This window comes from Drosophila ficusphila, unplaced genomic scaffold, assembly GCF_018152265.1.
Source record: "Drosophila ficusphila isolate 14025-0441.05 unplaced genomic scaffold, ASM1815226v1 contig_198, whole genome shotgun sequence".
In the NCBI taxonomy this organism is placed as follows: Eukaryota; Metazoa; Arthropoda; class Insecta; order Diptera; family Drosophilidae; genus Drosophila; species Drosophila ficusphila.
In genome coordinates, this window is record NW_025064092.1 from 13,937,159 (window position 1) to 13,964,051 (window position 26,893).

General features: G+C 44.3%; 2 protein-coding genes across 4 annotated transcripts; both read right to left on the reverse strand.

Annotated features, from left to right (window-relative positions):
- Positions 1–1,399: 1,399 nt before the first annotated feature.
- Positions 1,400–20,765, reverse strand: LOC108097263 (synaptic vesicle glycoprotein 2B). 3 transcript variants are annotated; one of them, XM_017199457.2, is made up of 5 exons: positions 20,641–20,765; positions 18,731–18,948; positions 5,492–5,668; positions 4,628–5,381; positions 1,400–3,492 (listed from the first exon to the last, which is right to left on the reverse strand). In XM_017199457.2, exons 3-5 carry the CDS (start codon positions 5,526–5,528, stop codon positions 2,355–2,357), a joined length of 1,929 nt encoding a protein of 642 aa, XP_017054946.1. In that variant the 5' UTR covers positions 5,529–5,668; positions 18,731–18,948; positions 20,641–20,765; the 3' UTR covers positions 1,400–2,354. The 3 variants fall into 3 exon arrangements, with proteins under 3 accessions (XP_017054946.1, XP_017054944.1, XP_017054945.1); XM_017199455.2 differs by lacking the exons at positions 18,731–18,948; positions 20,641–20,765 and adding an exon at positions 11,992–12,161; XM_017199456.2 differs by lacking the exons at positions 18,731–18,948; positions 20,641–20,765 and adding an exon at positions 8,041–8,618.
- A 2,309-nt stretch (positions 20,766–23,074) lies between these two features.
- Positions 23,075–25,414, reverse strand: LOC108097340 (60S ribosomal protein L17). Its single transcript, XM_017199575.2, has 3 exons — positions 25,322–25,414; positions 24,442–24,532; positions 23,075–23,598 (listed from the first exon to the last, which is right to left on the reverse strand). The coding sequence occupies exons 2-3, from the start codon at positions 24,520–24,522 to the stop codon at positions 23,119–23,121; spliced, it is 561 nt and encodes a 186-aa protein (XP_017055064.1). The 5' UTR covers positions 24,523–24,532; positions 25,322–25,414; the 3' UTR covers positions 23,075–23,118.
- Between the last annotated feature and the right edge of the window lie 1,479 nt (positions 25,415–26,893).

Below are 26,893 nucleotides of genomic sequence, written 5' to 3' on the forward strand. Positions count from 1 at the left end.
TTTCATTACAGGTGATGACTATACCTTCCTACTTGGAGTGAACTTCAAGATGCAGTGAATCAATAACCCAAAGAGGTAAGTACCTTTTTTTTACTAAAAAATTAATTCTAACTGTTGCTATATTATTTGTAACAATTTATTTATTCAATTTTTTGTTTCTTATTTAATTTCAGGGTGAAGTGTAAGTGTTGCGGATAAAGTGGTTGCAGTGATTCTCCTATTGAACTCCACTCCAGGATGCAGTGCATCAACTCGTTGTGGTGTGTATTATTATAATAATTAATTTGTGTAAAATAATTTAACTAATATTTTGAAATCCTTCTTTTCGTTACAGGTGATGACTATACTTTTCTACTTGGAGTGAACTTCAAGATGCAGTGAATCAATAACCCAAAAAGGTAAATACCTTCTTTGCTAACAAATTAATACTGACCATTACTATTTTTAACAAATTACTTATTTTATTTTTTGTTTCTTATTTAATTTCAGGGTAAAGTGTAAAGTGTAAATGTTGCGGATAAAGTTGTTGCAGTTATTATCTTACTTCAAGAAGACGAAGATTGCAGTGCACCAAGGATTTTTCGCAGTGAGTACATCAATTAGACAGTAAATAATTAAATTATTTATTTTAAGATCAAAACTACGATTTAAGGTAGGCTAGCTTTTTAAAAAAGAAATCAAGAACGGCAGTTAAAAATCTGAAAGTATTCAAGAACATGATAGAAAATCCAAAGAAAATGTTATCAAATAATGAACTTGAAGTACATGAGAATCAAATTAAAAATTAATTTAAAACAACTAGGGACATATTACATTATTATCACTGCGTTGCAAACTTCTGATTGAAATAAAATTGCCCTCTGCAAGGGTATAAAAATAAGTAATAAAAACATGACGCAAATCAAGATTGCTAATCTATTTTTAGGGATCCTCTTTTATTAGATTTCCACTTGGCCACTTGTCAGCGGTGCACGTGTTAATACGCCTCGGATATATAATATATATAATATACGACTATTTGTACGATATAATACAATCCCCCGGAGGGGCATAAATCGACTTCGGTTGGTTATTTTTATTTGTCGGCGAGTTGCTTTGAGTGCTTAATCCAAGAGACACGCCAGACCACTTCTGTTTAGCTCAGTTAGACAAATACGTGGGCACTGCTGTTGAGTCTGGGCAATGGATTTATTTAATTGGTGCTAATTCTGGCCTGCTGGCCGGCTCCACGTCCTCGTCAATATTTTTCATTCGTTGGGCAAACAAACATTGGCCAGGTCGCGTGTTCTACTTGGAATCCGCAGATGTGCGACTGATTGAACTGATCTTGAATGGGATCGATATCGGCAAAGATGGGATGAGTTTCGAAACGAAGATCCTTAAATAAAAAACGAATTGCTTGTGGTTTGTTCTTTTTATTGGGGGTTTTCTTGTATATATGTAGCGTAACTTGTAGTAATGTAACTAATTTTACAAATAATCTTTCACTTCCTGTGCTTTGGTCCTACATGACGAAAAAAAAAACAAAAAAAAGTAGTATAGATATGTGTATATGTTATAGAAAATGGTTTTCGATATATGTTTAATATATAGATAAAGTTATATACGTATGTGTTTTACATTGGATGCATTAATAATAGCAATAATAACAACAATAACGGACAGCAGGACGGGTCCAATACGATCTCTCGAGCCCTCGAATCGTTCGTGTTTTCTTCCATGGCTCGATTACATAGCTTTACCGTTAGTCGGACCCTCTGCTGCTGCTTCAGCCGGCGCCGGCGCTTGCCAAATATATATTACTTTCTACCGCTACTACACAAAATACATATCGTACATATCGATCAATGCACATCGATCGTACCGTACGCCGATTGCAATCGATCCTACCTGCTATATCTTCTCGCTGGCTTGGTGTTTCTTTGTTCTTTGCTCTTTGCTTGCTTCGTTCTTGGTTCGTTCTTCTAAATTCCGAATAGATTGACAGACATTTTTAGGGGTGGATTAAAGGGGGGGCGATTAAAATTAGAGACACAAAGAAATCCGCTATCGCTATCGTTAAATAACTACTGACGATACAAATAATCGTGTATTGCAGCACACACATACCATATATACACAGATAAGCCCGATCCTCTGGCGGGAAGGGGAGCTACTTGTGGGGTTTTCTGTTAACTATTGCCGATTGGTGAAGGAGGGGAGGTATCCTGACCCCAGGCACCCAGCTCACAATCCCTGCGGTCCTGTTGGTAGTCCCAACTGAACAGCGGGAACAGCGAGACTGCAGTCTCTGGGACAGATATTTGATTCTCTTGGCTGGATGGTGGGTGTAGTGTTAACGGGGGGCGGGGGGCTTAGTTGAGCTCCTTCCGCGTCGTGTTGGGCAGCAGCAGGCACATGAGACCGCCGCCGATGAGCAGGGTCGAGACGATGAACGAGGGCATCGGACAGTAGCGATCGAGCAGCTGGGCAATCACGATGTTGCCAATGATGCCGCCCAGACGAGCGGCCACCATGGAGATGGCCACACCGGTGGCCCTTAGGTTGGTGGGGAATACTTCGGTGATGAGGCAGTCGAGCGCCGCATTGGCGGCCGAAATGGCGCCACTAAACACGGCCGAGACGACCAGGTTCTGAACGGAGCTGCGCACAAAGTACATGAGCGCCGAGCAGATGCCGGCGGTCATTGTGCCGGCGATGAGGAAGAACTTGCGGCCGAGCATGTCCATGCCGAGGATGGCCAGCAGGTTGGCCGGCAGGGCGGAGGCCAGCGAGATGAGCGACTCCATGAACACCGACTGGGGGATGGCCGAGGAGCATTCTTCGGTGCCGTTGCCGCTCAGCGGCTTGGCCACGTACTCCATGACGGTGCACACCTCGACCGACTGGTTGGGGTAGGCCTTCTCGTACTCCTCGAAGCGGTTGAAGAGCTCCGGGAACCACATCAACAGGCCGTAGTAGCCAATGTGGAATGTAAAGTTGATCGTGATCGAGACGATGGTGAAGCGCAGGATGGGCGACTTGAACAGCGCCCGACTGTGATCGACCATTCCGCTGATCATGCGGCTGTACTTGTTCTTCACGCCGCTGTTGCTCTCCAGCAGCTTCTCGTCGACCTCCAGGTCGTAGACCATGTACTCGTCCGGCCGACGCTTCGTGTTCGTCACGAAGATGCCGCGGAAGATGGCCAAAGCGCGATCCTTCTTGCCGCGCGACAGCAGGAACTTCGGCGACTCCGGCAGGTAGAAGAGCAGGAAGCCCACGAGGAACGACGGCAGCGAGCAGACGAGCAGGAAGATCCGCCACGAGTTGTACGTGAAGTACGGCGTGATGAACCCAATCGTCTGCGGGATGATCAGCCAGGCCAGGCTGGCCACGAACAGGTTGCCGAACGTCCAGAAGGCCGCCATGAAGCTCAGCATGGAGCCGCGCTTGGCCTTCGGCTGGAACTCGGCGAAGTACGACCAGATCACAGGACCACTGCCGCCCAGCCTGAAAGTGGAGGGGGAATGCAAAACAATTACCAAATGATCCGCAATCGAGTTACCCTAGTCAAGTTTTCAATCATCAGTGCGTATGCGCAATTTTTTCATGCGACACATTGCGTATACGTAATGTTATGTCTCTCCAAATGGCATTGCGTATACGTATGTTTCTTTCTTGAATGTGCCTGAATAGCTCAAAAAAGCTCAAATGCAGAAGTACATTACGAATTCTTTGGGGACTTGTACACAAAACTGTGCGCGTATACGCAATATGTTCATAAGGCACATTGCGTATACGTAGTGTTGTGTTCCCCCAAATGTCATTGCGTATACGTATGTGTTTTTCTTGAATGTGATCCAATACATTTCGAATCCTTTGGGGATTCGTACACAAAACTGTGCGCGTATGCGCATTATTTTAATGCGACACATTGCGTATACGTAATGTTATGTTTCTCCGAATGTCATTGCGTATACGTATGTTTCTTTCTTGAATGTGCCGAAATAGCTAGGCAAGCGCAAATGCAGAAATACATTACATTACGGATCCTTTTGGGATTCGTACACAAAACTGTATCATCACTTAGCACCGAAAACATTGCAAAATTGCGAAATAATTGTTGTTCGACGGTTCGACGGTTCGAGGAGGGTAATTAGCAAGCCATTGGCAAAATCAGTGTTCAATGCGGCTGAGCTTGAGGGGAAACCGGTGACTAAGCGTCAATGTAACCCAAAAGTCAGAGGGCCAAGGCCTGAGCACAGATTTTCCATTTGCTTGCGGTGCTTCTGGTGAATTTTGTTCGTTTCTACGTTACATTTTGGGGCAATGCGATCGGACTGGCGGATTCGAGCCTTTAATTAGCATTGAGAGTCACGAACCTGCGGCTCAAATATTTTGTTGTTATTTATATCGGAGGTAATTGAATTAACACCTTGCCCCGGGTCCGGGCCCGTGTGTCACTCGATCGACGATTCGCTATCACAGCCCGATCGCAGAGCGATCGAAGCATATCAAAACAACATCAAATCAACTTGGTACGTGAGATTCGAGACTGTTGTCCTCTTCATTACAAGAAGATCTCAGGGGGGCTCTGATGGATTGATGCTAGCTAGATAGGTTCTAGAGATTTGCCAGTACTTACGCTGCTCCGTTGAGGAAGCGGAAGAGCATGAAGAAGGTGTACGACTGCGAGAAGGACGAGGCGACGATGCAGAAGGCGTTCATGAACGAGATGACGATGAGGACCTTCTTGCGGCCGAAGCTGTCGGCGATGCTGCCCCAGAAGTACGCGCCCACCATCATGCCGATGAAGATGATCGAGTTGAGCCAGCCCTTCGTTTCCGTGTTCAGATCAAGATCGCACTCCGCCGACGGCAGGATGAACGACATCGAGATGACGTCCATCTCCTCGGAGGTGCTGACCAGTCCGCAGATGGCCAGCAGTATGTAGTGGAACTTGCCATAGCCGCACAGCTCGATGGCCCGCTCGAAGTTGGCCACTATCGGAGTGGTGGGCTCCGGCAGCGGTCCGGACTTCTTCCGCCCCTTGCCCTTCTTGCCGGGGGGTCCATGACCTCCGTGACCCCCGTCGGCGGCGTCCCGCTCTACGTCCTGCTGCTTGCCATTGCCATTGCCGCTTCCGTTGCCATTGCCATTGCCATGGCTATCGGGCTCGTAGCCGCGATTGTCCGCCGCGAACTGATACTGCGGCTGCTTGGCTCCAGAGCCCAAGGAGTACGGCTGGATGATCGCTCGGTTGTCGATGTGCGAGTTCGCGTTCGCGTTCGCGTTTCCGGTGGCTGGGGCGTTAACCTGGCCAGTGGGATGGTTGCTTGCTTGGTTGCTTGCTGCGCTCTGGTTGTAGTTCGGTTGTAGTCCAGCTTCTACATTATAGGCTGTAGAGGGTAAACATCGTACAGGTTAGTTCAAAAGTAATCGCCAGTAGTCATCGAGTGGTTTTAGAACAGTTATATCAATTAATCAAGTATCAAGTTCTTGTACTTACATTCGCTTTTGCCCTTTGCGGAATCACCTTCTACCATTCTATAGTTCAGGGGTTTTTTGGCTTCTTGTGCGCGTAGCAAAAAGGAAATTGGGATCACTTGAGGGGCTTTTTTTGGTTGGCTTTTAGGCTCTAAGCTTCGCTTAGATGGGTACAGTTGTGTCTGCCTAGCTTAGTGGTCTGCAATGAGAGAAGGAGAGAGAGAGAGAGAGAGGGAGTAAGTTATCGATTAGTTAACCATCGGAGATCGATTGATTCGTTTCGACATCGGTGAAGTGGGAAGTGGGTTAATTTAACGCAATTGGGCGGCAATTGAGCGGAATGAATGAACGATCTGTTCGTCGCGCACAAACAACATCGTAATTGATTAATAAAAAATTATGCCCGAAATAGTCGCGAGCACAGAAATTAACCGAAAGTGCCGAAGGGGGAGAAAAAACCTCCATTTGGGGTGACATTTTTATTAATATATAATTGGGCGAACTGAGTTCGTTGAGTATTCAAATGACACTGATGGAGCTTACACATATTTACACATACTCTATGTATATTACGAGTGTTTCTGGCAATGAAGTGTTTTTACCAACCCTTTTTCACATCCTCAAATAAAGCTATAATCATTGTGCTTCCAAATGAAGCGTTTTACAGCCGTAAAGTCAGCTAATCAGTTTACGGCACCCAATAACTCCATTTAGGTAATGGGCTACTAAATGAAAAACGGCGTCAAATCGAAGACAGAAAGAGCGTCTTCTGATTGAGTAGCTATTACTTAAGAGATTTCCGATATTCTTCGCCTTTTCTCCCCTACAGATTCGAATTAAGTTCGTGATTTATCGCTCAATCTTTCACTTTATTCATAAGGCTGAGGCAACAACAACCGCGAATGTACATCAGAAGCAAATCATTCGCGATCGTATTCGTATTCGCATTCGAATTCGCATTGAACCTGAACCTGAACCTGCCGTACGCATGTGCACTGAAGGAGAACAGGAACCAAAAGCGCAACGGCAGGTGGTGCACTGCGAGAAAATGCTGGACAAATGGTACAGTCTTTCAACTATCTTGGTTGAGTAAATGTAATGCTAGTCCCCATCCCGCAGAATATTCCTGGTTACCCACGATTGTTTACCAAACCTATCGGTTTCCCTGGAGTGCATCCCGTTTTGTGTTTTAGTGTAGAAGCGGGTTTGGCAGCACTTGTGGGTGGCTGGCTGTGTTCCATTGCCACCGCGTTCCGTTCCGCACTCTCTCTTTCGCAACACGATAATCGCCAGCAATTAGACATGTTTTAATATAAATATAAATATATGCTGATTTTTGCCCTGGACGTCGAGTAAACGCCTACGCTTCCGCAAGTCGGAGCCACATGGCCCTTCACCTGGCCTTCGTACCAGTCCCAGATCCACTCCCGATCTTACTCCCGTTCCGATTTCGTTTTCCCCGTCGCCGTGGTACAGTCCTGCCTCAACTACTAGGAACAGCCGGGAGCGGAATGGGTTTGGGCATGCATAATTAATGCCGTAGACCGTTCGCTCCCAACTTGGTAAGGCCACCACAATTCTCATAGACTTGAGAAAGTTCTACGCGCAGAAGCCCGACTGTAGATCGGGTAACTCTGGCGTGTTTTGCATTAGCGCTATAAAACGCACTCGTTTCCAGTTTAGCTGTTTAACAAGTCGCATTATACGTATAATGATTGTCTTTTTCAAGCGCAACTAAAGCTAAAGCTAAAGCTAAAGCAGTGCAACTGGAAAAACTGCGTGTGAATGGAATACCCCGGACTTGTCTTGGTCCCACAGCTTTATAGTCGGGGTACCTCAATGTCATCCGATTCCGTGTCGAGTGCATGTGTCGGATGCCCAATGGAAGGCGCTGCTGCACCACGGCTCATGGGGAACGGGGATTGGTCAGTGGAGAATGGGGATTGTGGGGACCGTTTATGGGGTGCTGTGCTTTGTTTTCTGCGCCTTTGCATATCTCTAACTAATTATCGCATTAAACCGATACCCGGCTCTAGACTTCGGGGCACTTCGGCCAGATGATATCGGAAATAGTGAGGCTCGCAGTCTGAATGAACCCATAAAACTTCAGATTTGAACAAAACATTTGTGAGAACTTAACCACTCAATCGATTACCAAACCAGTGCGAAAAATGACTCAGATAAATTGTTTGGGTTCTCTCTAATATGAATACGAAAGTAATATATTTACAAGTGCGGTGTTTTTAAGGGAAATATTACAAGTTCGAGGGTCTCCTAGTTTCTGAACTTTTCTATTCTAAACAACGGAATGAAAAATCCTCAATTTGGCCCATCATTTATAATTTACGTTTCCCAACAGTGGTTCTCATTTTAGTCGGAGTTTTCGAAGCAAGTAACTTAAGTAACTTAAGTAACTCAACTTATTATAATATAACTTAAGTAACTTTACTGTTCAGTGGCTTCTCTTTAACTATATTATTTCTGTTCGTGCTCTGAATAGAATTAAGACTTGCAAATTGACAGTCTGCTAATTTGCCAACACTTTGTTTTTGTCGATTTGCATTCCATTACCTGTTGGCTGCTTTTGGGGATAGCACTCGCTTTTGGACCTGGAGATCTTTGAATCGGTTTGCACCTGTACCGGGAGGCTTACTGCTTGTTAAATTTGTTCTTTGAGTTCGGACAGAAAAATATGTTTTTTGCACCGTTAAATATTTATTTTTACTGCTCGCGGTTACGCCCTGTATTTTTCACTGCTCGGTGTTTGTTTATTTTTTAATTTTCTTTGTACGATGATGTTGTTTTTACGCGTTGTTTGCGGATTAAATTTGTGCAAATTGCTCGTCAGCTCAGCGTGGACTGTTTGTGTTTCTGCTTGTAGTGGATCTTGGCGTTGGTGGTACGCGGAGTTCTCGAATTGGTTTGGCAATCGTTGCAAGCTGGTGGAAACATTAAAACCGTTGGCTGGCGCACAATGGGCGAACGGCAGAGGGCATCGAAGTGGTCAGAAATCACCGACGAAATGTGTATTTTTTTTTGCGGAAAATAACTTTTATCTTCTTTGGGATGCTTTAGCACGAGCGGTAAGCGGTTAGCGGTTCGTCGTTCGGCGGTACTGTAAGCGATCTGTGGATCAACGTTCGTGCACTTGGAGCGGTGGAAAGTATCTGAGCGGCGCTCGGCGCGCGCTTAAATACACAGAAGTCGCATTCGCGGAACGGGCGGCAATGGAACGTGCTTTATCAGCCACTTGGCAGCACCGCACCACCCCCTCTTACCACTTCGTTCCGTTTGCCGACGTTCCGCCTCGCGCGCGCGCGCACTAATTCAAATTCAATGACGATCATCGCCAAGTGCGAGCCGAAATTGCAAATCAATTGAATGATAACACCGAAGAGGGCAATCGAAGCAGAGGAGATGGGCAGATGGAGGGGGAGTGGCCCCTACTCAAATATTAATATAAATAAAAGTATTTTAAAGGGTTTCATCTGCCTTCTACTTTCCAAACAAAATGATTTTACTTCATCTCAAAATATACAAAGGATGAGTACAAGTAGGAATAACAAAAGTTAATTAAAATATTTTGCTGTATTTCGAATGTTACTCATACTTGTCCCTTATGCTTTATTTGCTTCTATAAATAGACAAACCGATTACTGGCCTGGACGACGGCCAAAAAGTCTCAAAACTGAAAATGTCCGATAAATCTAGTTAATGACCTTCAATATTCACGAGTTGTCAGCAAAAAGCCGCATCGTTGCTTTTCAATTTTACTTTTAAATAACAATGACTGTGCGACGGAAGGATGACCCTAAGATACAAAGACAGCAGGTGGCAGCAGGTAGATAGTGTCTTGATCTACCTTGATCCCTGCGAGTCAAGTTCATTATAATGATCAACGATCGCATAACGAAACTGGCAGATCGATCGGATCGAACTCGGATGACAAAACTCGGGGAGAATCCGAAATTGGACTTGGGATCCCTTTCGGCGAACAATTAACGGCAACAGGCATCGGCTTAAGTGATCAAAAGAATTACACTTGAGTCTTAATAGCGGCATTATCATTGTTGTTGACACTGCTTACTGCTACATATAGCGTATATGGAGCGTACTCGCACATTGAGCATGTGTGCCCGGATTATACGTACTATATTGCTGTCACGGCGATTACTGCACTGATACTACCACTCGATCCGATCGGTCGCAGCGAGCAATGATCGTGTAAGCTGGCCATGTGACTTGGAGCCTTAAAAAATCAAGAAAAAGTGCCTTCGAAAAAGCTGAATAGAGAGAGAAATGAACGAGCTGAACGAACGGAACGCTGATCTTCAAGCGTTCGAAAAGCGATGCAATTAGAAGAGCTCATTTATCATTATATCATGCGAAATAACGCCATAAAGTCGATCATCGTTGTCTAATTGCTTAATTGTCTGCCGCATTTCGGTGGGAGTTGTTGGATCCCAGTGAATCACCATCGTTCCGGGGGTGGCTTATGCCAGTCCCAAGATCGCGAACACAGCAAACCCCCAGCAAAGCCAAGCGAAACCCGAGATGGTCGCTCAATGGTCGCTCAATGGTCGCTCGATGGTCGAGACGTGACTCCCTCCAGAGTCAAATGCAGATTAGGGCCTTGCATAATGGGCGATTAGTGAGTCGTAACTTGACGCTAATTTCTGGTTGCTTCGTTTGGCTAATTATCGCACCTCTGACCCACAGAAGAGCCGCACAAAAACAAGATTGGATGTCAGCGGGCTGGCTACGTGTTCTTTGTTCTCCGTTCTCTGTTCGTTGTTCGGTTCTCGTTTTCGCCTTCTATTGCTAACTGTTTGTTTGAGCCGCCCACAATTAATTTAATTGGACATTGTTGTCACGAAACGAACACGGCTAATTGGGAATTATGCTAGATGAGGGACAGCTGGATCGCCAACAATCACCGCCAGTGGAGCAGGAGAGCCCTACTACACTGCTTCGCGACTTACAGTTATAAGTTCTAGGATTGCAGTGCAACCAGTGGTTGCAAACTCTGCTGAGGCTTCGAGTGGTTGCCGAACTCGCTAAGTTCAATTTGGGGCGTATGTGGCCATGGCTGAGTTTAATCTACAAACAATAACAGGGCCAATGAACACAGATACTCCTGTTCCTACATCTGCCTATATGCCTATATGTCTTGTTCTATATGCACATTTATCTGTTCATATACCATATGTACTGCGACTGCGACTGCGACTGCTGTCTTTTGTTGCCGCACGTTAATCAAACTGCGTGTGCTCGAAACTCGTTCGAATCGGTTTTTTATTTCCCCACCGAGAGCATATTTCGCCATCCCCAATACCCATCCTCATTCCCATCTTCATCTTCAGCTTCAATTAAAAGCAGAAAGCAGCATTTGTGCTCTTCTTGCGATCTTGCGATCGTTGCACAAACATTTCAATTAATTGACCACTTTCAATTGAAGACAATGTGCGAAACGAAAACAAAAGTCGCCAAGAGAGCGTGAAAACAGCGAATACGTATACAAAATACAAAGTATTCGGAATTTCGAAGTGGCCACCCAATAAACAACCGATCGTATTGGATCCGTTCGGATTCGATTGCTCTACCCGTTAGTTCAAAACAAATAAATATGACTAACGCTGGAGATGTTTTTTTTGTTTTGCGGGAGAGTGCTGCCATGGGCCACAGTGAACCCTCTCGGAAAGCGACCCGCTGGCCCAGCAACAAGCGCCTGAAGCTATTCTCGATCCGAGTGATTCAGAGGACAAAGTAATTATCGGGATGTTATGAAATTTGTCTGGTACGGTGAGTGATTTTTGGTTCCGTAGAAATGCCGGAAGAATTCCCAAACCCTAGAGATATATACATAAAACAGTATATATATTATTATAATAATATAATAATAATTATATATATTGTATTATTATTATTATTGGAAGTAACGTTATGTGTTATACAATCTCAAGAGATATCCTAAAGAACTCTAACCTGAAAGTAAGCTTTTCCCCAAAGAGACATTGCAGAAGCAGAAGAAGTGGGAATCGAGAAGAATTGTAAAGAAGGAGGATTGTTATAAGGATTACCAAATAATCGGTTACAGGTGTTGCCTGTCTTCCGAGTTTTTGCTGCCTGCTTGGTATTCACTTCACTGCCAACAAAATAAGCGTTAATGTCGCGCTTTCTTGCTTTAGTTTGCATAATTAATTTATGCATATTTGTTATTTTCAGCTGTTGCACCGTATTTAAGGCGGCAACAAAAAAAACACCATTAACAAAAAACAAAATTAAATACAAAACAAAAAGATTGGGATAAAGAATGTGGAATAATGCCCCTGGGCGGGGAATAATAATTTGTATGAACGCCACCCTGAATCTTATTTACGAGCAACAGGAAGACTTGCGCCGCCGCTGAGTCACCTTCCCCCGTTCCGAGTTTTATCCTTGGGCCAGGGATCCGAGGCATAGAGCATCGGATGAGGTGAGATGAGATGAGGGGCAGTGTTTGCTGCCCGGGGGAATACGCACCTACTAATGCTGTCCTTGTCGACGGTGTCGACGGTTTCGAATGATTCTTCGGTGGTGGCGGTGGGAGATTCGAGATGCGAGATGCGAGATTCGAACGCACGGCGGTTGGTCGAGAATCGGGATATATAGATCACTGGTTGGAGGAGCTCCACGCGGCTCCAAGAGCGATTGGACAATGCGTTCCAAGTGGCGTCGGCCTGGCGTTTTTATAAGCGCCAGTCAGCCGCCTTCCTGCGCTCTCCTCGCCGCGCCCAGTGACGATCTGCCGCCGCCCCTCCGCTGCCACGCCTCTCCTCTCGGGAGATTGCTCACCGCTCACCGCTCGCCGCTCACCGCACATCTCGCAATCTCTGTGTGTGTCTGCCACTCTCGGGGGCACTCGGTTCTTAACTTGTGTACACTCAGCTGCTGCTTCTTCTGCTGATTCCGCGGATTCGGCTTCTGTTTCTGTTTCTGTTTCTCCTCGCTTGATGCTCCTTCTTTCCCCCCTTCCCACCCCCTCTCTCTCCCCCTCCGACGAACTCTTTTGGCCGCTCTTGACGTCTTATCGCCAGCGGATCGGATCGGGATCGGGATCGGAGCAGAATGAAAATTAAATAAATAAATATGAGATGCTGGCTGCCCCATCTGCGATGCTTATCACCATCGCCAGCGGCTCTCAGCGGCTCTTATCTGGCCGCTCGTAATCCCCAATCCCCAATCCGCAATCCGCAATCCGCTCGCGCAACAATGTCTGCCGGCGCACAAAAACAAGAAGACTGCAATCTTTATGGCCCGCTGCGAATGCAATGCTCTTCCTCTATGGTTAACCTTAGGGCTTGAATAACTATCCCATTTCATATCCTATAAACCCAAGTGCACAAGTGCACAAGTGGTAAAGGGTTTTGGGAAGACCTACAAATACATTTTTAGGAAACAGCTAAAATACATCCCATGCTGCTGAATTGGTTGGGAAGTGATTTTGCTCAGAACGTACCGCTTAGTCATGCAGCTCTACGAGCAGCCCGAGAATGATTTCGAAACGGGTGTGAACCAGTTGAGCGATCGGTGCGGACCAGCTAGGAATCGATGTGCACTAGTCTTCCATAAGGCCACAGAGTTCTACACGCCGAACGGCTCAGAAAACCCTAAAAATCAATCACCTACAATATCGCTGCAGGGTCCCAGAACCACAATTCAATTCGAGAATATCCAGACAGAAATATCCTACAGAAATAGCTCTACGAATACGTACACTATATGTCCAATATACAATAATATTATAATATATATGTGAGAAGTGTGCGTGCGAATTCGGAGGCTCTCGCGTTTTTTGTCGCCTCGCATGTGTCGGACGTATTTGCGTGTTGGTGTCCCGTCCCCAGAAGCCCCCTCCGCCCTTCCTGCCCTCCAGTGCCTCCTCCAATACCGATTCGGCAGCCAACGCGATCTACGTAATTGTTCGGGTTCATAAAAAACATTGGTCTTTTTGTGTGTGCAAAGGTTTTTTCCGCGGCCCACAGCCATGAAAACGAATCGAGCAGCAATCGAGTGAAAGATCTGCAAACCGACTGTTAGAACGGTTCCATATCGTATATATAAGATGTTTGGGGATAATTGCTGAAGAATTTTTATTGGTTCTGGTACACTTAAACGGCTCTTTCAAGGGGTTTTTCCATAAACATTTCCGAAGAGCTTCTAATAGGGATTTAGGGGATAAATATGTTTAAAATTCAACATTTAACACTGATCATTTAATAGACAACAATACGCATGCAACATGCGACAATCGAATCCAACAGCATCCAACAATCGAAATACAACACACGGCATTGAAACTGTAAAGTGCAACATGCAACATGCAACATGCAACATGTGACATAAAACAAGCAACATGGCATTTGCAACGCAGCACTCAACAATCGACAAGAAACATGCAACATGCAATTTATCAACATAACGTGGGTCAAAGGTTAAGTACCATTAATGAAACCCAAATTAATGCTAATTACATTTATAAGCACCTAGTGGGCGGCAATGGAAATGCTATATTTGAAACGTTTCTTGACACTACAATTCCCAACTGATTCTAGTTGATTCCCTACGGCTTCCCAGACAATTTCAGCCCATAAATCAGTCGACCAGTACTTAATTTATTGTTTGAGCTATTCAATTGCACATATTTTCATCGATAATAAGCCTTCAGAATATCCTTATCCTACGGATGATAGTGAATCCAGGATAAAGCGGGGTATGTACCACTTCCATATTAGAATTAAATTAGTCAAGTGATTCGATAAGTAACCTACATTCCGAGTATTACAAAATAAGAAGGAAACAGGAACAGGTTGTAAGAGTATTTCAAGATGTTTGCTCTGCAGTCTGAAGCTCTTGTAACTTCGGCGGCTGCAGGCTAAAAATAAGCAACTCTATATATTTTCGTCGCCCGTCCGTCTTTCGCAATCCGGAGTGGTGGAGCGGTGGATTCCGGGCAAATATTGGCCCAGCCCAGCCCAGTCGCCATCGGTGCGGCCAAGTTCAGCGGTGTTTGCTGTCGGCTGTCATCACCCGCCGCTTGACGGCTGTCGCTCCTCGTGACCAGCGATCTGTTTGCCCTCTGATCTGCCTTCTGTCTTCTTTTTCGGACAGGCCAACGTGTGTCCTTTGACTGCCAGCCGGGGAGAGATACCCGGGATACCCGTCTCCAAACGCCGTCAAAGTCAAAGTCAGCTCGCAGCCATCTCTCCCCATCTCCTCCCCATCTTGATCCCTGAGCACACTGCTCATCCCCGGCTGACGTCAGTGGAAATTTGTGCGGAGTTTATGGGGCTGCGGCTTAGGCTTTGTTGATGTTTTCCGTGACTGCTGCCACCGGGATTTATGGCCACCCACACGGAGCAGTGCGCTTATCGGGGAGCCGCTTATCTGGCATAAATCTGGTGGCCTGGCACTTCTGCGTTGGAGTCTGGGAGGCGTAGCTCAAAAGTATGCAAAGTCCACAAGTTCGACGTTCATATTCAGCTGGCTTAACTGGTGGAATGGCTGGTGGAATGGCTCAATGAAATGAACCCCCATTGTGGAATTGATTGGGCAGAGATCTTCGCCAGGTAGCAACAAGTGATGCCCTCGGGGAATTCTAGGGGAAAACTAGTTGACAAGAAGCTCAATCATTTCCAGAGTTCTGTAGTTCTGTAGTTCTGTTCGCACTGCACTGAGCTCGCCTTGAACTCGTCACACACAAATAGATTCAAGATCACGGGCAGGTTCTTGATTGTTTTCCCCTCAACTAATGGGCGAAATAGCTTCTGCGATGCTCTGGTTTCCCATTGGAGAAGATACACAAGTATCAAGGTGTAGGAACACCTTGAGCATCGGCTTATCAGCCTCTTTGGGGATCTATCTTTAGCTTTACGACCTGCCATTTCGGTGATCCGCAACATTATAACGTTCAAAACACCAACATTGTAATTGGCTTAGCGGGGCTTTTGCCTAATGCCCTTGTTTGGGTCTCCACTGACGCACAGCGATGGCGTTTTGGGTCACGTGAATGCAAAGTGCCAAGTCACTTCGGGCTACGCAGTGTCTACGGTCCGGTTCTGGTCCCCTCCCCTCCGAATCATCAGCCCCCTCAGACATTTGGGGGGAGACCGAAATGATTGCGAACCAGCGGACTCAATGAATCGGGCTCGATGCTCAATATCAATTAAAAAGCAAGGGGGAAGAACAGAAGATCGCGGCTCAGAAGAGAGCCGAAGAGGAGGGGCGAAGCGAGGGGAGAATTGGTCGCCAGAAGGGGAGCTCGCCTGATGACTAACCATAGCCACCGGGCTTAAGCAGAAATCAATTCAATGCTCAGTTTGAACAACATCATCGTCATCATCGAAAACAATAACATTCTGCATTCCGCCGTCTACAGGCTACAGGCTACAGTCTACAGTCTACACTCTTCGTTCTTCAGTCTCCAGTCTCCAGTTCGAACCGGTTAGAACCGATGACAATCAACCCGCTGAACCCTAAAGGCAACTATAGTACGTCATCGGCATTAAAAAGGGGCGACACCAATGATGCTGAGCTTCAGTTCCGTTGATCATTTCGGAACCGCTGGCAGAAGATTCATTATACATTCCATACTATAGAAAAACTTTGGAAGGGATCAGGCAATCGGTTCCTGAGAAATGGCTTCATTTACTGCTCATCATTTTATTGTTTCCCATATAAATACAAAATCAGATATTGTCCATACATAAATCAAGATTGCGTTCTTAAAAGCGAAATAAAATCTTATTTGGCGTAAATGGATCTCCACTTCGCACTGCATTTCTGGCGTAAACATAAACACATAAGCTACTTATGTGTAAACATTTCTTTATTGAGTCGTATACAGGGGTAATTCCTCCTGTTTAAAGGGGGTTTATTTATTTATTGCTGTCTTGTATTCCCGAATCGCTGAAGGTCGAATTGAGAGTACCAGCTTTGATACGTAGTAACATAATAATAATATAAATATTATAATATAATTGCATTTGAATGCTGATATATTTAAAGCTAATTGTATGGTAAGCGAGTCTAGCCTTTATCTATAATTACGCAGCTGCTTAATAGCCCCTCTTTACTGAATTTCAATCGGCATTGCTTGGTGAGTGAGTGGAATTCGGCATTAGTGCTCAAGATCCAACGCATATATGGTGCACATACATATTTCTGGTTGCCCCACTTGATCGGAAGCAGTCATCGCGCCAATTGGAAGACGATCACGGGCACTGAGGAACTGATTGACTGTCTGCTTGAGTGCTCCTCCGGTGCAGAGAGTTTTCATTTGATTGCGATATTCGTTCGATGGCGAACAGGTTTGTGGCGCCCGGGAGCAGGTACAACAATGGATGCGACGGCAATTAGAATCTGCCACATGTCGCTGCTCTGCCCAGCTCTTTGTTCTATGTTCTCTATGCGAAACAAAAACAGATATGTCCCCCCTCCCCCCGAAAGCCAAAGCCGAAAAGCACTTGTTTTGTTTAGCAATACGCGGCTTTTGTTTGCTCTGCCTTTTTGTTTTCTGCCACTTTCTGTCCAACTGTTCAACTGTCGCGCTTGCAGCTTGATTTAAGGTGTTTACCTGGCTTAGGGCCTGCTGGCAATGTAATCGAGCCATTATACAGCCACTACTGGATATCGCTACTGGATCAACAGCGGCGGCCACGAGCCAACCGAAGGGCCATAAAAATTAAACAAGCGAACGAGGCCCTCAACTCAGCAGCGGCTGACTTTCGGCGCAAAGCGAATTAAACGGCTATACGAAGTATAGTACACACCATATAGTATAGTATATAGTATAGTATAGTACACATCATATATGCGCACCTCGGATATTTGCATTCTGGTGACCCCGAGCAGGCAGAAATGTGCGATATTTATAAGACTTCCCTCTTGAATGCTGTTCTGTTGTTTGTTTGCTAAATGCTGGCGGTAAGGTGGGCCATTCAAGGGGTGCCATCCGCGGGGGATGCCAGCGAAAGTGTCAGACTGGTGACCCCGAACAGCCAGAATGGCTGCGTGGCAGGTTTCGTTTGTAGTTTGTTTGCTAACTGCGCGGGGAATTACTATTAACTACCAACTACTCTACTCACTGAACTCTGAAACCATCTGAAACTGTCTTGATTGAACTGATTTGCTAGTGCGATGCAATACAAATCTCATGCTGGCGAGGAAGGTGAAAGGTACATAATGGCACACCCCTCTTTGGATCTGCGAGCATTCAGAGCACTGCAATTATGCAGCTAATTGCACAATTAAAGCCACTGCCCTCGAACCTCGTCCCGCAGCAGCCCCGAAATAAAGTTTCCTGCACCGGAGCACAGTCTGCGATGCATCTGTATCCGAATGGCAATCGCAATCGCAATCCGTGTCCGTGAATATCTGACGCTACATCGAAGAACTTTCCGCTGACCCAAACCAAACCAATTTGAATCGGTTCGAGCCGCCTCGCCGCCTCGCCGCCCCCCGAGCATCGGAAAGAGCGAGGGCCAGGCGGAAAATAAACAAACAAATAAATAATTATGGCGGAGAGGGATCGGGATCTATATGCGCTTTTATTTCAGGCACGCCTCGAAGGAAATGTTTGCCCGGCCAAAAATAAAGCGGCTCGCGATTTTCGGATTTGAAATTGGTCGCGTTTCAGGTTCAAGAACATTTGTGCGTAGTGTGGGAAATAGCATAACATAGATCACAGTAGAGACCATACATCAGCATCAAGAGACCCAAAATAAAGATTACTACCAGCCTTCCAAGCTGCAGACATCATCGGAAATACTTGAAAAAGTGGCGTAAAAACTGCAACTCAACTCCAGAACCATTCGCTTCTTCCCTTGTCTTATCTGAACACAAATATGGATTTTGACTAAATTGTAATTTCCCTGCGATGCGGTTTAATTTCTGTTACAGGGCTCTGTCATACGGAATGCACCACTCTGACTTAACTTGTTCAACTGACCGATCAAGCGACAGTGATGTTTTTTCATGGAATTAAACAGCCAATTTGGTGAAGAAGGTGCTTAAAAGCCATGAAATCGGCTAACAGGTACCACACTGCGTATGCGCAATGTTATTTTCATACCACAAGTACCACACTGCGTATGCGCAATGTTGTTTTATTGAGCATACGTTAAACTACCATTATTTATAATAGGAAGCTGGTTACCTATTCTACACTCTTCCAAATTAATAAATATGATACTCTGGAATAATAATACACATAAGAACTCACCTCTTCACGGCAGCGGTGGGCGTGGCAATGCAGAATTCTCGTTTTTGGCGCCTTTTCTAGGTCCTCGTAATCGGCTTTGTCGTTGTCTTGCGGATTGAGCTGCGATATTGCTTCCATTCAAATAAGTGTCGCTGGGTGTTTGTGTCGGGGATTTGTGCTTTAGCCTGGCCTTTGGTCTCCTTATTTGTGGCAATACTCGATCCAGCAACCGTTGAGCGCTGAAAGCCATAGAACAAAATCAAGCATTACTGTCGGATCTATCGGGCACTCTTATCCGAGCTTCCGGCTGTGCACATGCGATGAGTGGATCCACACGATCGGCACGTTTCACCCAATTCTACCTAAGAGCCAAAATATAAACAATACGCCACACGTGAGTCGTGGTGAATCGCAAATCGCAAATCGCAAATCGTCGCCCCCAGAAAGCGAAAGTCTATCGTGCGAAAGAGTGGGCAATAGCCCAGGGTGAGAGATGAAGGAGAGGCAGACAGAGACAGAGACAGAGGAAAATTTGTTTTGCCGAAAATGAAATCAGAAAAACTGATTCTATCTTGTTTATTTCGGACACCCAGCGGGTGAGTCTGCTTGTTATTTCGATCGTTTTTAGTACTACATATATAGTGTTCAGCTTTGTTTATGTTTTTTTTTTGTTTAGTATTGTATTAGTTTTTTTTCATTACTTACGCACAGAAAATTGCTTTTGTCTGTGATTCTTCATTTCCTAGTGGCAAGCAATTATGCCAAACATTCGATATGTGTCCCATATATTCTTTGTATTACAAAATTTTCCTTTGGCAGACACTGTTTACCCGTTTCAACCGGTTTAACCGGTTCCGAGTGTTTTTCGTTCGAAAATAGCACTCATCTCTGGAACTTTGAGTCTTCCAACTGTTGCCGAGAACAAATATACCAACAAGTGTCGCTTTGGGTCTAAATTTGAATCGTGCAAGGGGAATTGCGTGTCCCAATGACGCAGCACCTTCGAAAGGATGATATATAACGTATTTATAGCCGAATCGGAAATATGTCTGTCCTTCCCGATGCTGATGGGAGGTCAGCTATGGCCGAATCAGCGGTGGGAGGGGTGGGAGGGGTGGGAGGTGTGGCAGGTCTGCCGAGAGCGTCACGGAGCAGAGATGTTCGGACAGAGAAAAATCCGAATTCGAATTCCGATTCCGATTCGGATTCGGATTCGGACCGGGAAGGTGGAGCAGACCAGTTCGGTCTGGAGTCGGGCGGATCGGACCCGCCACATGGACCCGCCACCAGACCGCTGTGAGACTGGGTAAAAATACACTCTCTTTCAAGGGGCTCTGAAATGCTGACGTTGACATTGGATGACGACGACTCCTCGTCCGGCTCGTAGGTGTATAGCCCGTATGGATCTTTTGGGAATGAAAATAGGTATATGTACATATATCCACCAGATCGATGCGTGATGTCGACCAATGTCGTCGCGCCAAATGCGTTAGCCCAGTCAGTCTGCTTGACTCGCATTGGGATGCCGATCGGACATTCCTGATTCGGATGGACACGTGCGACCAGCAAGTACTTCCCCTGCAAACAACCCATATTTATCGAGGGGGCTGTTCCAATTGGCATTAGCATGCAAATGCGAGGAGAAACAACGTCCAAGTGAAAATATTCCCACAATTTAAATGCAAATTTTGAGTAAACAAAACCAGTCGCACAATATTTACTTGTGTTATTTTCCATGCTGAATATGAAATGATTGAGCAATCAAATTATATGGAAATACTAAAACAGTTCTCCGCCCTTTTTTTTTTTTGAAAAACGAGTGCGCTGGTACAGTCTGCATGGCAAAGGGTCTGCGCTGCGATAACGACAACATCGATAACGATATGGAACCTTCGTAGGCTCCATATACTCGTACACTACACAATCCTTACTTTTTCGCCTTTTTCCCGCTCTCTATCCGTCGGCCTGTGCGTACGTTATTTCTTTGTATTTTTTTTTATTAATGTTTGAAATTGAAAACAAAGTTTTCCGCTGTTTTTCCAAGTCGTTCAATTTGTTGATGCTTTCGCGTTGAAATGTGTTTATAATTTGGACTCTTGCCAGGTGCTTTAGTGGTTCGATCTTCTTTTTATTTGCTTAGTTAATGCTTGTTAATTTTTTTGTATATATTTTTTGATTGGCTTTGGGATGTAATTCATTTATATTGATCTCTTCACGCTCTAGAAACGCTTGCGTGGAAATCGATTTCAATTGGTTTTTGCACCGTTTGGGAAATGGAATAGGTTCACTAAACGATTTATTTTATGTGTAATTTTTATTACGTTTTGTTTTGAGTCTTTTATCTTATTTTTTTATTGGCGTCGGATAGTCGCAGAATTCGTGTGCTAATGTCGCGGCTTGAACTTTAAAACTGAAAACGAACGAAATTCAGATGTTTCGCATTGTTTAGTGCGCTGTGCGAGAGCTCTATTGTTGTTGTTGTTGTTGTATTATGTTTAGTACTGGCTAGGTGCAGCACGGCAGCGACGCTGACAGAATCCCACCGATTCCAATCCCAGCCCCCCGGAACAGCCCAACCACATGGACCCCAACCCACCTCTCAATTCCGTATAGCCCATTCCCATCGAACGTCTCCCCACAATGGAGCGCTCAATGAGCTTGAGTGTCATCCACTTAGGAAGCGCCAACCACTGAACTCGCCACAACAGTTCCAAAAAAAAAAAGAAAAAAAAATAAACGAAAAAAATTAAAAAACCAACAACTACTACAGCAATGAACTGCGGACGTCGGCAGAGGTCGATGTCGACGTCGTCGCAGATGATTATAATACAATGGACGAGATAATGCGAGTGATCATGTAAATTAGATTTGTCTCCGTTCAGGAGACGTTAGGTGGCCGAATACACGACGTGACATGCCGAGTCCGAATCTGAATCCGAGTTCAAATCCAAGCTCAAATCCGAAAGAAAAACAGAAACAAAACCTGACATTTATTGCATTATTCCGCTCAAGTGCTCTTCGTTGAGTCCGGTGCTTGTATTTCATTTCTGTTTACTCGTCTTCTTTTTTTCGCGGGGGTGGTTCTTCAATGGAATTGATATCAAGCAGCTTTGTGGGCGTGGCATTCCTGCAAATGATTCAGTATAACAGAAAAAAATCTTGAAAAAAAACAGGGAAGAGCGCTCACGAAAATAATACGAAACGCTAGCCAGATTCAGAAGTACAGCAAATTGAAATAATTCAATTAATTTGCATTGTAAGTATAAGTACGGCTAAATTGTCATCAAAGAAAATGTGGGGATGCTGGTAAACGAGTGCGCTACAATGAAATCAGTTTAAATGAATATGCCAAGTGGTCACTCGAAAGCAATTGATGCAAGTGAATGCGCGCAAAGCCACCGAACAGTCCACTTCCACACAAGCGGTTCGTGGAGAAGGATTCCGAGGTTCCCGTGGAAACCGATCGCTATGGCATGAAAATCGATCGTTTGGCCACCAAAGGCAAGATCAACCAATTGAATTGACTCCTACTCATGGTATGCCCAAATTCCGATGTTGTAGAAACTTTACAGGACCTCGTCAGCCGAAAAGAGAGAAGCATGACGAAGTTCGGGCTGCCCATATTACCTTATTGTCCTAAAAGATTGTTTGCACAGAATATTTTCAATATCTTCAAACAAAACGTTTTCATTTAAATTCAAACAGCTTTCCCGCCCAAGTCGCTTAGTGTCTTAGGTTCGCTGCTACGGCACTTGATGTGAAGTAACGATCGATAATTAATCGAGAATGGTTCGTGTCAATGCTAAACCCTTATCGAAATTTACACATCTCTGACACATTCATAGACGCTTTGCTGGATGTCTTAACCTGGTTGCTACAGCACGTGGTGTTAGATAACATCTCGATAATTAATCGAATGTGGTAAGAGTCAATGCTATAACCGTATCCCCATTTACACATCTCTGACAAGACTATTTGGTGTGTGTATCCGCTAAACATGTGTTGGAAACATTTATTTGTAGGGTGGACCTAGTTAGAAATTTCGCCATAAAAATCAAATTTTACTCGGCTATGGTAAACACAGCATTCAAACAAAAAAATCTCGAGCCTAGGAATGCAAAGTTTTAAACCTGAGAACCCACTTCGAGACCAAGTCACACGTACGAAATTAAATTATAATCTTTATTGCGCCCATGGACGCTCTCCTAGCCTAGCAAAAAAAATTGAGTTAAAAGCAAAACGCATCACATTTCCAGTTAGTTATTTCTGGGGGTTGTGCTCTGTATTCTCCTTTCCGCGACTTCTTCTTGCACATTCAACTTTGTTAAGAATATTTTAATCAGAATTAAAAAAAAAGAATGCAGCTTCAATGGTTGTCACCGGCTTGGGCGGCTGGCCCAGGACACATTTTATTCAGAACGCAACATCTTCTCCTTTTGGCGCTGCAGCTTCTTCTTGGACAGCTTCTTCTTGGTGGGCTCGTCGTCAGTGGCCTTGGAGACGACCTCCTCCTTTTCGGTTAGGATGACCTCGACGTGGCACGGCGACGACATGTAGGGGTTGATGCGACCGTGGGCACGGTACGTACGGCGACGCAGGCACTGGGCGCGGTTCACCTGGATGTGGTGGACAACAAGGCGGTCAGCATCCAGACCCTTGCAGTCGGCGTTGGCCTCAGCGTTGCGGAGCAGCTGCAGCAGGAACTCAGCGGACTTCTTGGGCCAGCGACCCTGTGTGGTCTTCCACTGCTTAGCCTGGGCACAACGGCCGACTCCACCATTGAAACGGCGGAAGGGCACGCACTCCTTCTGGTCGATCACAGCCTTCAGGTAACGCTGGGCACGACGCAGGGGCATGCGCTTGATGGCCTGGGCGGTCTCATGTGTGTTCTGAAAGGGAAAATGTAGAATGTTAAATGTTGATCTGAAATGAAGAACTACTAGTCGCCATGTCTAACAATTTATTCTGTGCCAAAGTTCAGGTAGAGACGAGAGCATTGAGGGCCAACACGCCGCTGTTTTACAATGGTAATTTGTTATGGGCAAAGCTTTCAATCAGTGATCCTCCCATTGAAGAGGAAAACCACCTAGTTAAAAACTGTGCCTATACAAAGACGTAATTCATGTTACAGGGTAAGAGATATTCAGGGGTTTTCACATAAGCATCATTTGACAGTTAATAAAATCAAAGGAAATGTACAATAGTACGACATTAAGTGCCATAAGTGCATTGAAAAACATTAAAGTCTATTCAAAATTGTAAAAGCAATCAATAGTTGATTTTACTTGATATGACAGGAAAACGGCAAACTAATGATATGAAATCGATTGTCAAATATCTCTTATAGATGATTTTGAGAGATCTGTGCCAGGCTACAGGTAGAGACTAGCTCATTGAAGTTAGCGGGCCGCTGTTTTAGCAAGGCTGTGGTTTCGCTTTGGGCAAACGGGTCTTCAGTGGTAGTCCAGGAAAGGGCAACCACCATATAATAGGCATGCCGGAGCAGGGAACTTTGTGGAATTATCATTATGTTGGCGAGATTTTAGAAGAGGGCGTCCAGACAGACTGCACTCAGCTGATGTACTCGTCGATTACAGATTCCTCTAGCAGCAATGCAAAAGCGAGATGCTACTCAGTTGGCTGGCATTCACTGATTTAAGCTGCAGATAGTATCACTGGATCCTAAATATCCGGGTATGTACATATGTTTGGTAATTTTTCAGATATCTCACCTTGAAGTGCACACGTAGATTGGGCCCGCGCGCCTTGCACGACTTGGCCACGTTGTCTGACTCGCGTGAGTAACGGCCCATTGTTTATTATCTAAAACAAACATTTAAAATTAGTTAAGTTACACAAAAACTTATGATTCCTATACATAAAGAAGGCTATATAAGTCTTGCCCTGGCTAGTGCTATTTCACCGCAGTTTTATGCGTTCGGACACAGAATTACTGTTTGCTTGAATTTAAGGCCGGCTGATCGGTGTTTGTAAACTTTAAACTAAACTTTACGCTGCGGTCGCATTATATTTCTTATTAACAGATTTTTGTTCTGAAATAATTTCAATTAAAATCAAAATTGAAGCTGCAATCAAAACACGTGCAAATTAAAAACCCCAAATCGGCTGCCTGTATGTATGTGTGTGCGTGCCTGTAAACAACAACCCATAGGGCCGATTTTTTTGATTTTTAATACCACAAAATCTACTTTAATTAGAAAAACATTAGTAGAAGCACATTACTTGAAAAATTAAGACTTTTTAGAAACATTTGCACATGCACACACACATACATGCGCAACGATAACACTACACATATTTTGGCGACATTTTTCACCATTTTTCACAGAAAAAAAAGAAGTAATATCAGAACACGTATTATAATCCATGTAGCATATTTGTTTACACGATGTAACTTGTTTTCTTGGCCCGCAGGCCCACATTAAAAAAATATTTAACATAAAAAAAATAGGGGTTAAACAATTTGCACGCATTTTTTTGCCGGTCATCTGACAGCTTATTTTACCACCTAAACTCGCTCTGCAAACACAAATTAAACACGACCACAGACAAATTGAAGTGCCCTGGGTTAAAATAATGCAATTTACAAACGTTTTAAGTGGTAATTTTCAGTAAATAAGTCGCGGAGCACATGCACTCACCGGAAACGAGAAAACGAAAAGACAGGATACGGCGTTGCCAGTTTTTAGAATCGAATCGGTCGAGTTGCAATGCCGACTAAATACTGTAAGTAACGGTCACACTTATTTCATCGTAGACACAAACCGCGGGTTGGAACAGTGCTGATAGCGTGGACTTTTTCTATAGGTTTTAATATCTCGATTCTAAACCGATTTTTAAGTTTTACATCTCAGGCTTTTGCAATTTTCTAATGGCTAACAGAAAAAGTCCCCAAAACTGCACTTCCAGAGCCCATGGCGTGACCAATTAGAATCAGACATCAAAGCGAAATAGAAGAAAGCGTTGGTAATTATATTTATTAATAAACTGCATTAATTTTTTATTTTTGGGTTGATTTTTTGTCGTTTTTATGATGTAACCCCTTTTCAAATTTCTGAAAATTGGCTTCGCTGAAAGGTGTACTTTTCCCCAGCACTCTTAGTCCATTACTTTTTTAATTTATCTCAGATTTTTTTTGTAGTTTCGTTTTTTAACTAAGTGCATCATCAGCCTCATTTTAATTTTTGTAACGATTTTTTGAAAATTGTAAAAAATTTGATTAAATTGTCAAACGCAAGTTTAAACCAGGGGTCATTAGATCTTCAGTTTTACGCTTTACAAAAGCCGATATTTAACTTATTGTTTCGAAGACTACTGTTTATTGCTAGTCATTTAAGCGTATTATTAAGTGCAACGTTCTCGAAGCCGTGCATAAATTACTTAATTCAGTTCTAAACAATGGGATACTTCTCATAGATTAAAATTAAATACATTTAGTTAAATCATAAATATTTGCATATTTTATTGGCCTATATTAAATTGTGTTAAAAAACAGCTCGTTTATTAAGAGAAGTACTTTTTGATTTGTGGTTTCTCGTAATTGATGGAATTACTTAAGGAAAAAACTGAGTATAATTATCCTTTATTGGCCTGGGAATTTTCCACCGATAATTTGGACTTTGTGGTTTTTGGCAATGTGGAAAACAACTAGCACTGGAGGGCAGTGCTTTTTATTAAAGCAACCCGTTAAAGCCGATCGAGTTGGAAGCCATAAAATGAGGTGGACACTAACCGCATCGTATTGTCCCTTTTTCTGTTAGTCATTTATTAGCGCGTTCGTTTTGGACATGTCAGTAAAAAAGCCTGTTGCTAATCGGCCGGAGATCACAAAAAAGACTGCCGATCAAACCGGTTGAGAAGGAAGAGGTACTCCACCACTCCACCACCAAATCCTGCGGCAAATTTGGGTTCTTTGCGCAGTCCAGTCGAGCGACAAAAACAAAAAAAAAACGGCTTTATTGTTTTGTAATTTGTGCGAATTTTTACACTCGAGTATTTTTAGAGTCCGTGTACCCATTCAATTTATTCATGATTCACGCCTAATTGCAGGTGTCTCGATCGTTTGGATTTCCATCTCTTGAGGTCAAGTGTCGAGGAACTGAACTGTCGCCAGCGTTTGGAGTTGCACGTGCCTTAGTCCACATCGCTATCATGTCGTTCCCT

Coding starts and splice junctions, on each gene's coding strand:
- LOC108097263 (XM_017199457.2), bottom strand. CDS start 5,528: ATGGTAGAAGGTGATTCCGCAAAGGGCAAAAGCGAAT. Junction 5,382..5,491: donor CGCAAAGGGCAAAAGCGAAT/GTAAGTACAAGA, acceptor TACCCTCTACAG/CCTATAATGTAGAAGCTGGA. Junction 3,493..4,627: donor CGCTTCCTCAACGGAGCAGC/GTAAGTACTGGC, acceptor CTCCACTTTCAG/GCTGGGCGGCAGTGGTCCTG.
- LOC108097340 (XM_017199575.2), bottom strand. CDS start 24,522: ATGGGCCGTTACTCACGCGAGTCAGACAACGTGGCCAAGTCGTGCAAG. Junction 23,599..24,441: donor ATCTACGTGTGCACTTCAAG/GTGAGATATCTG, acceptor TTTCCCTTTCAG/AACACACATGAGACCGCCCA.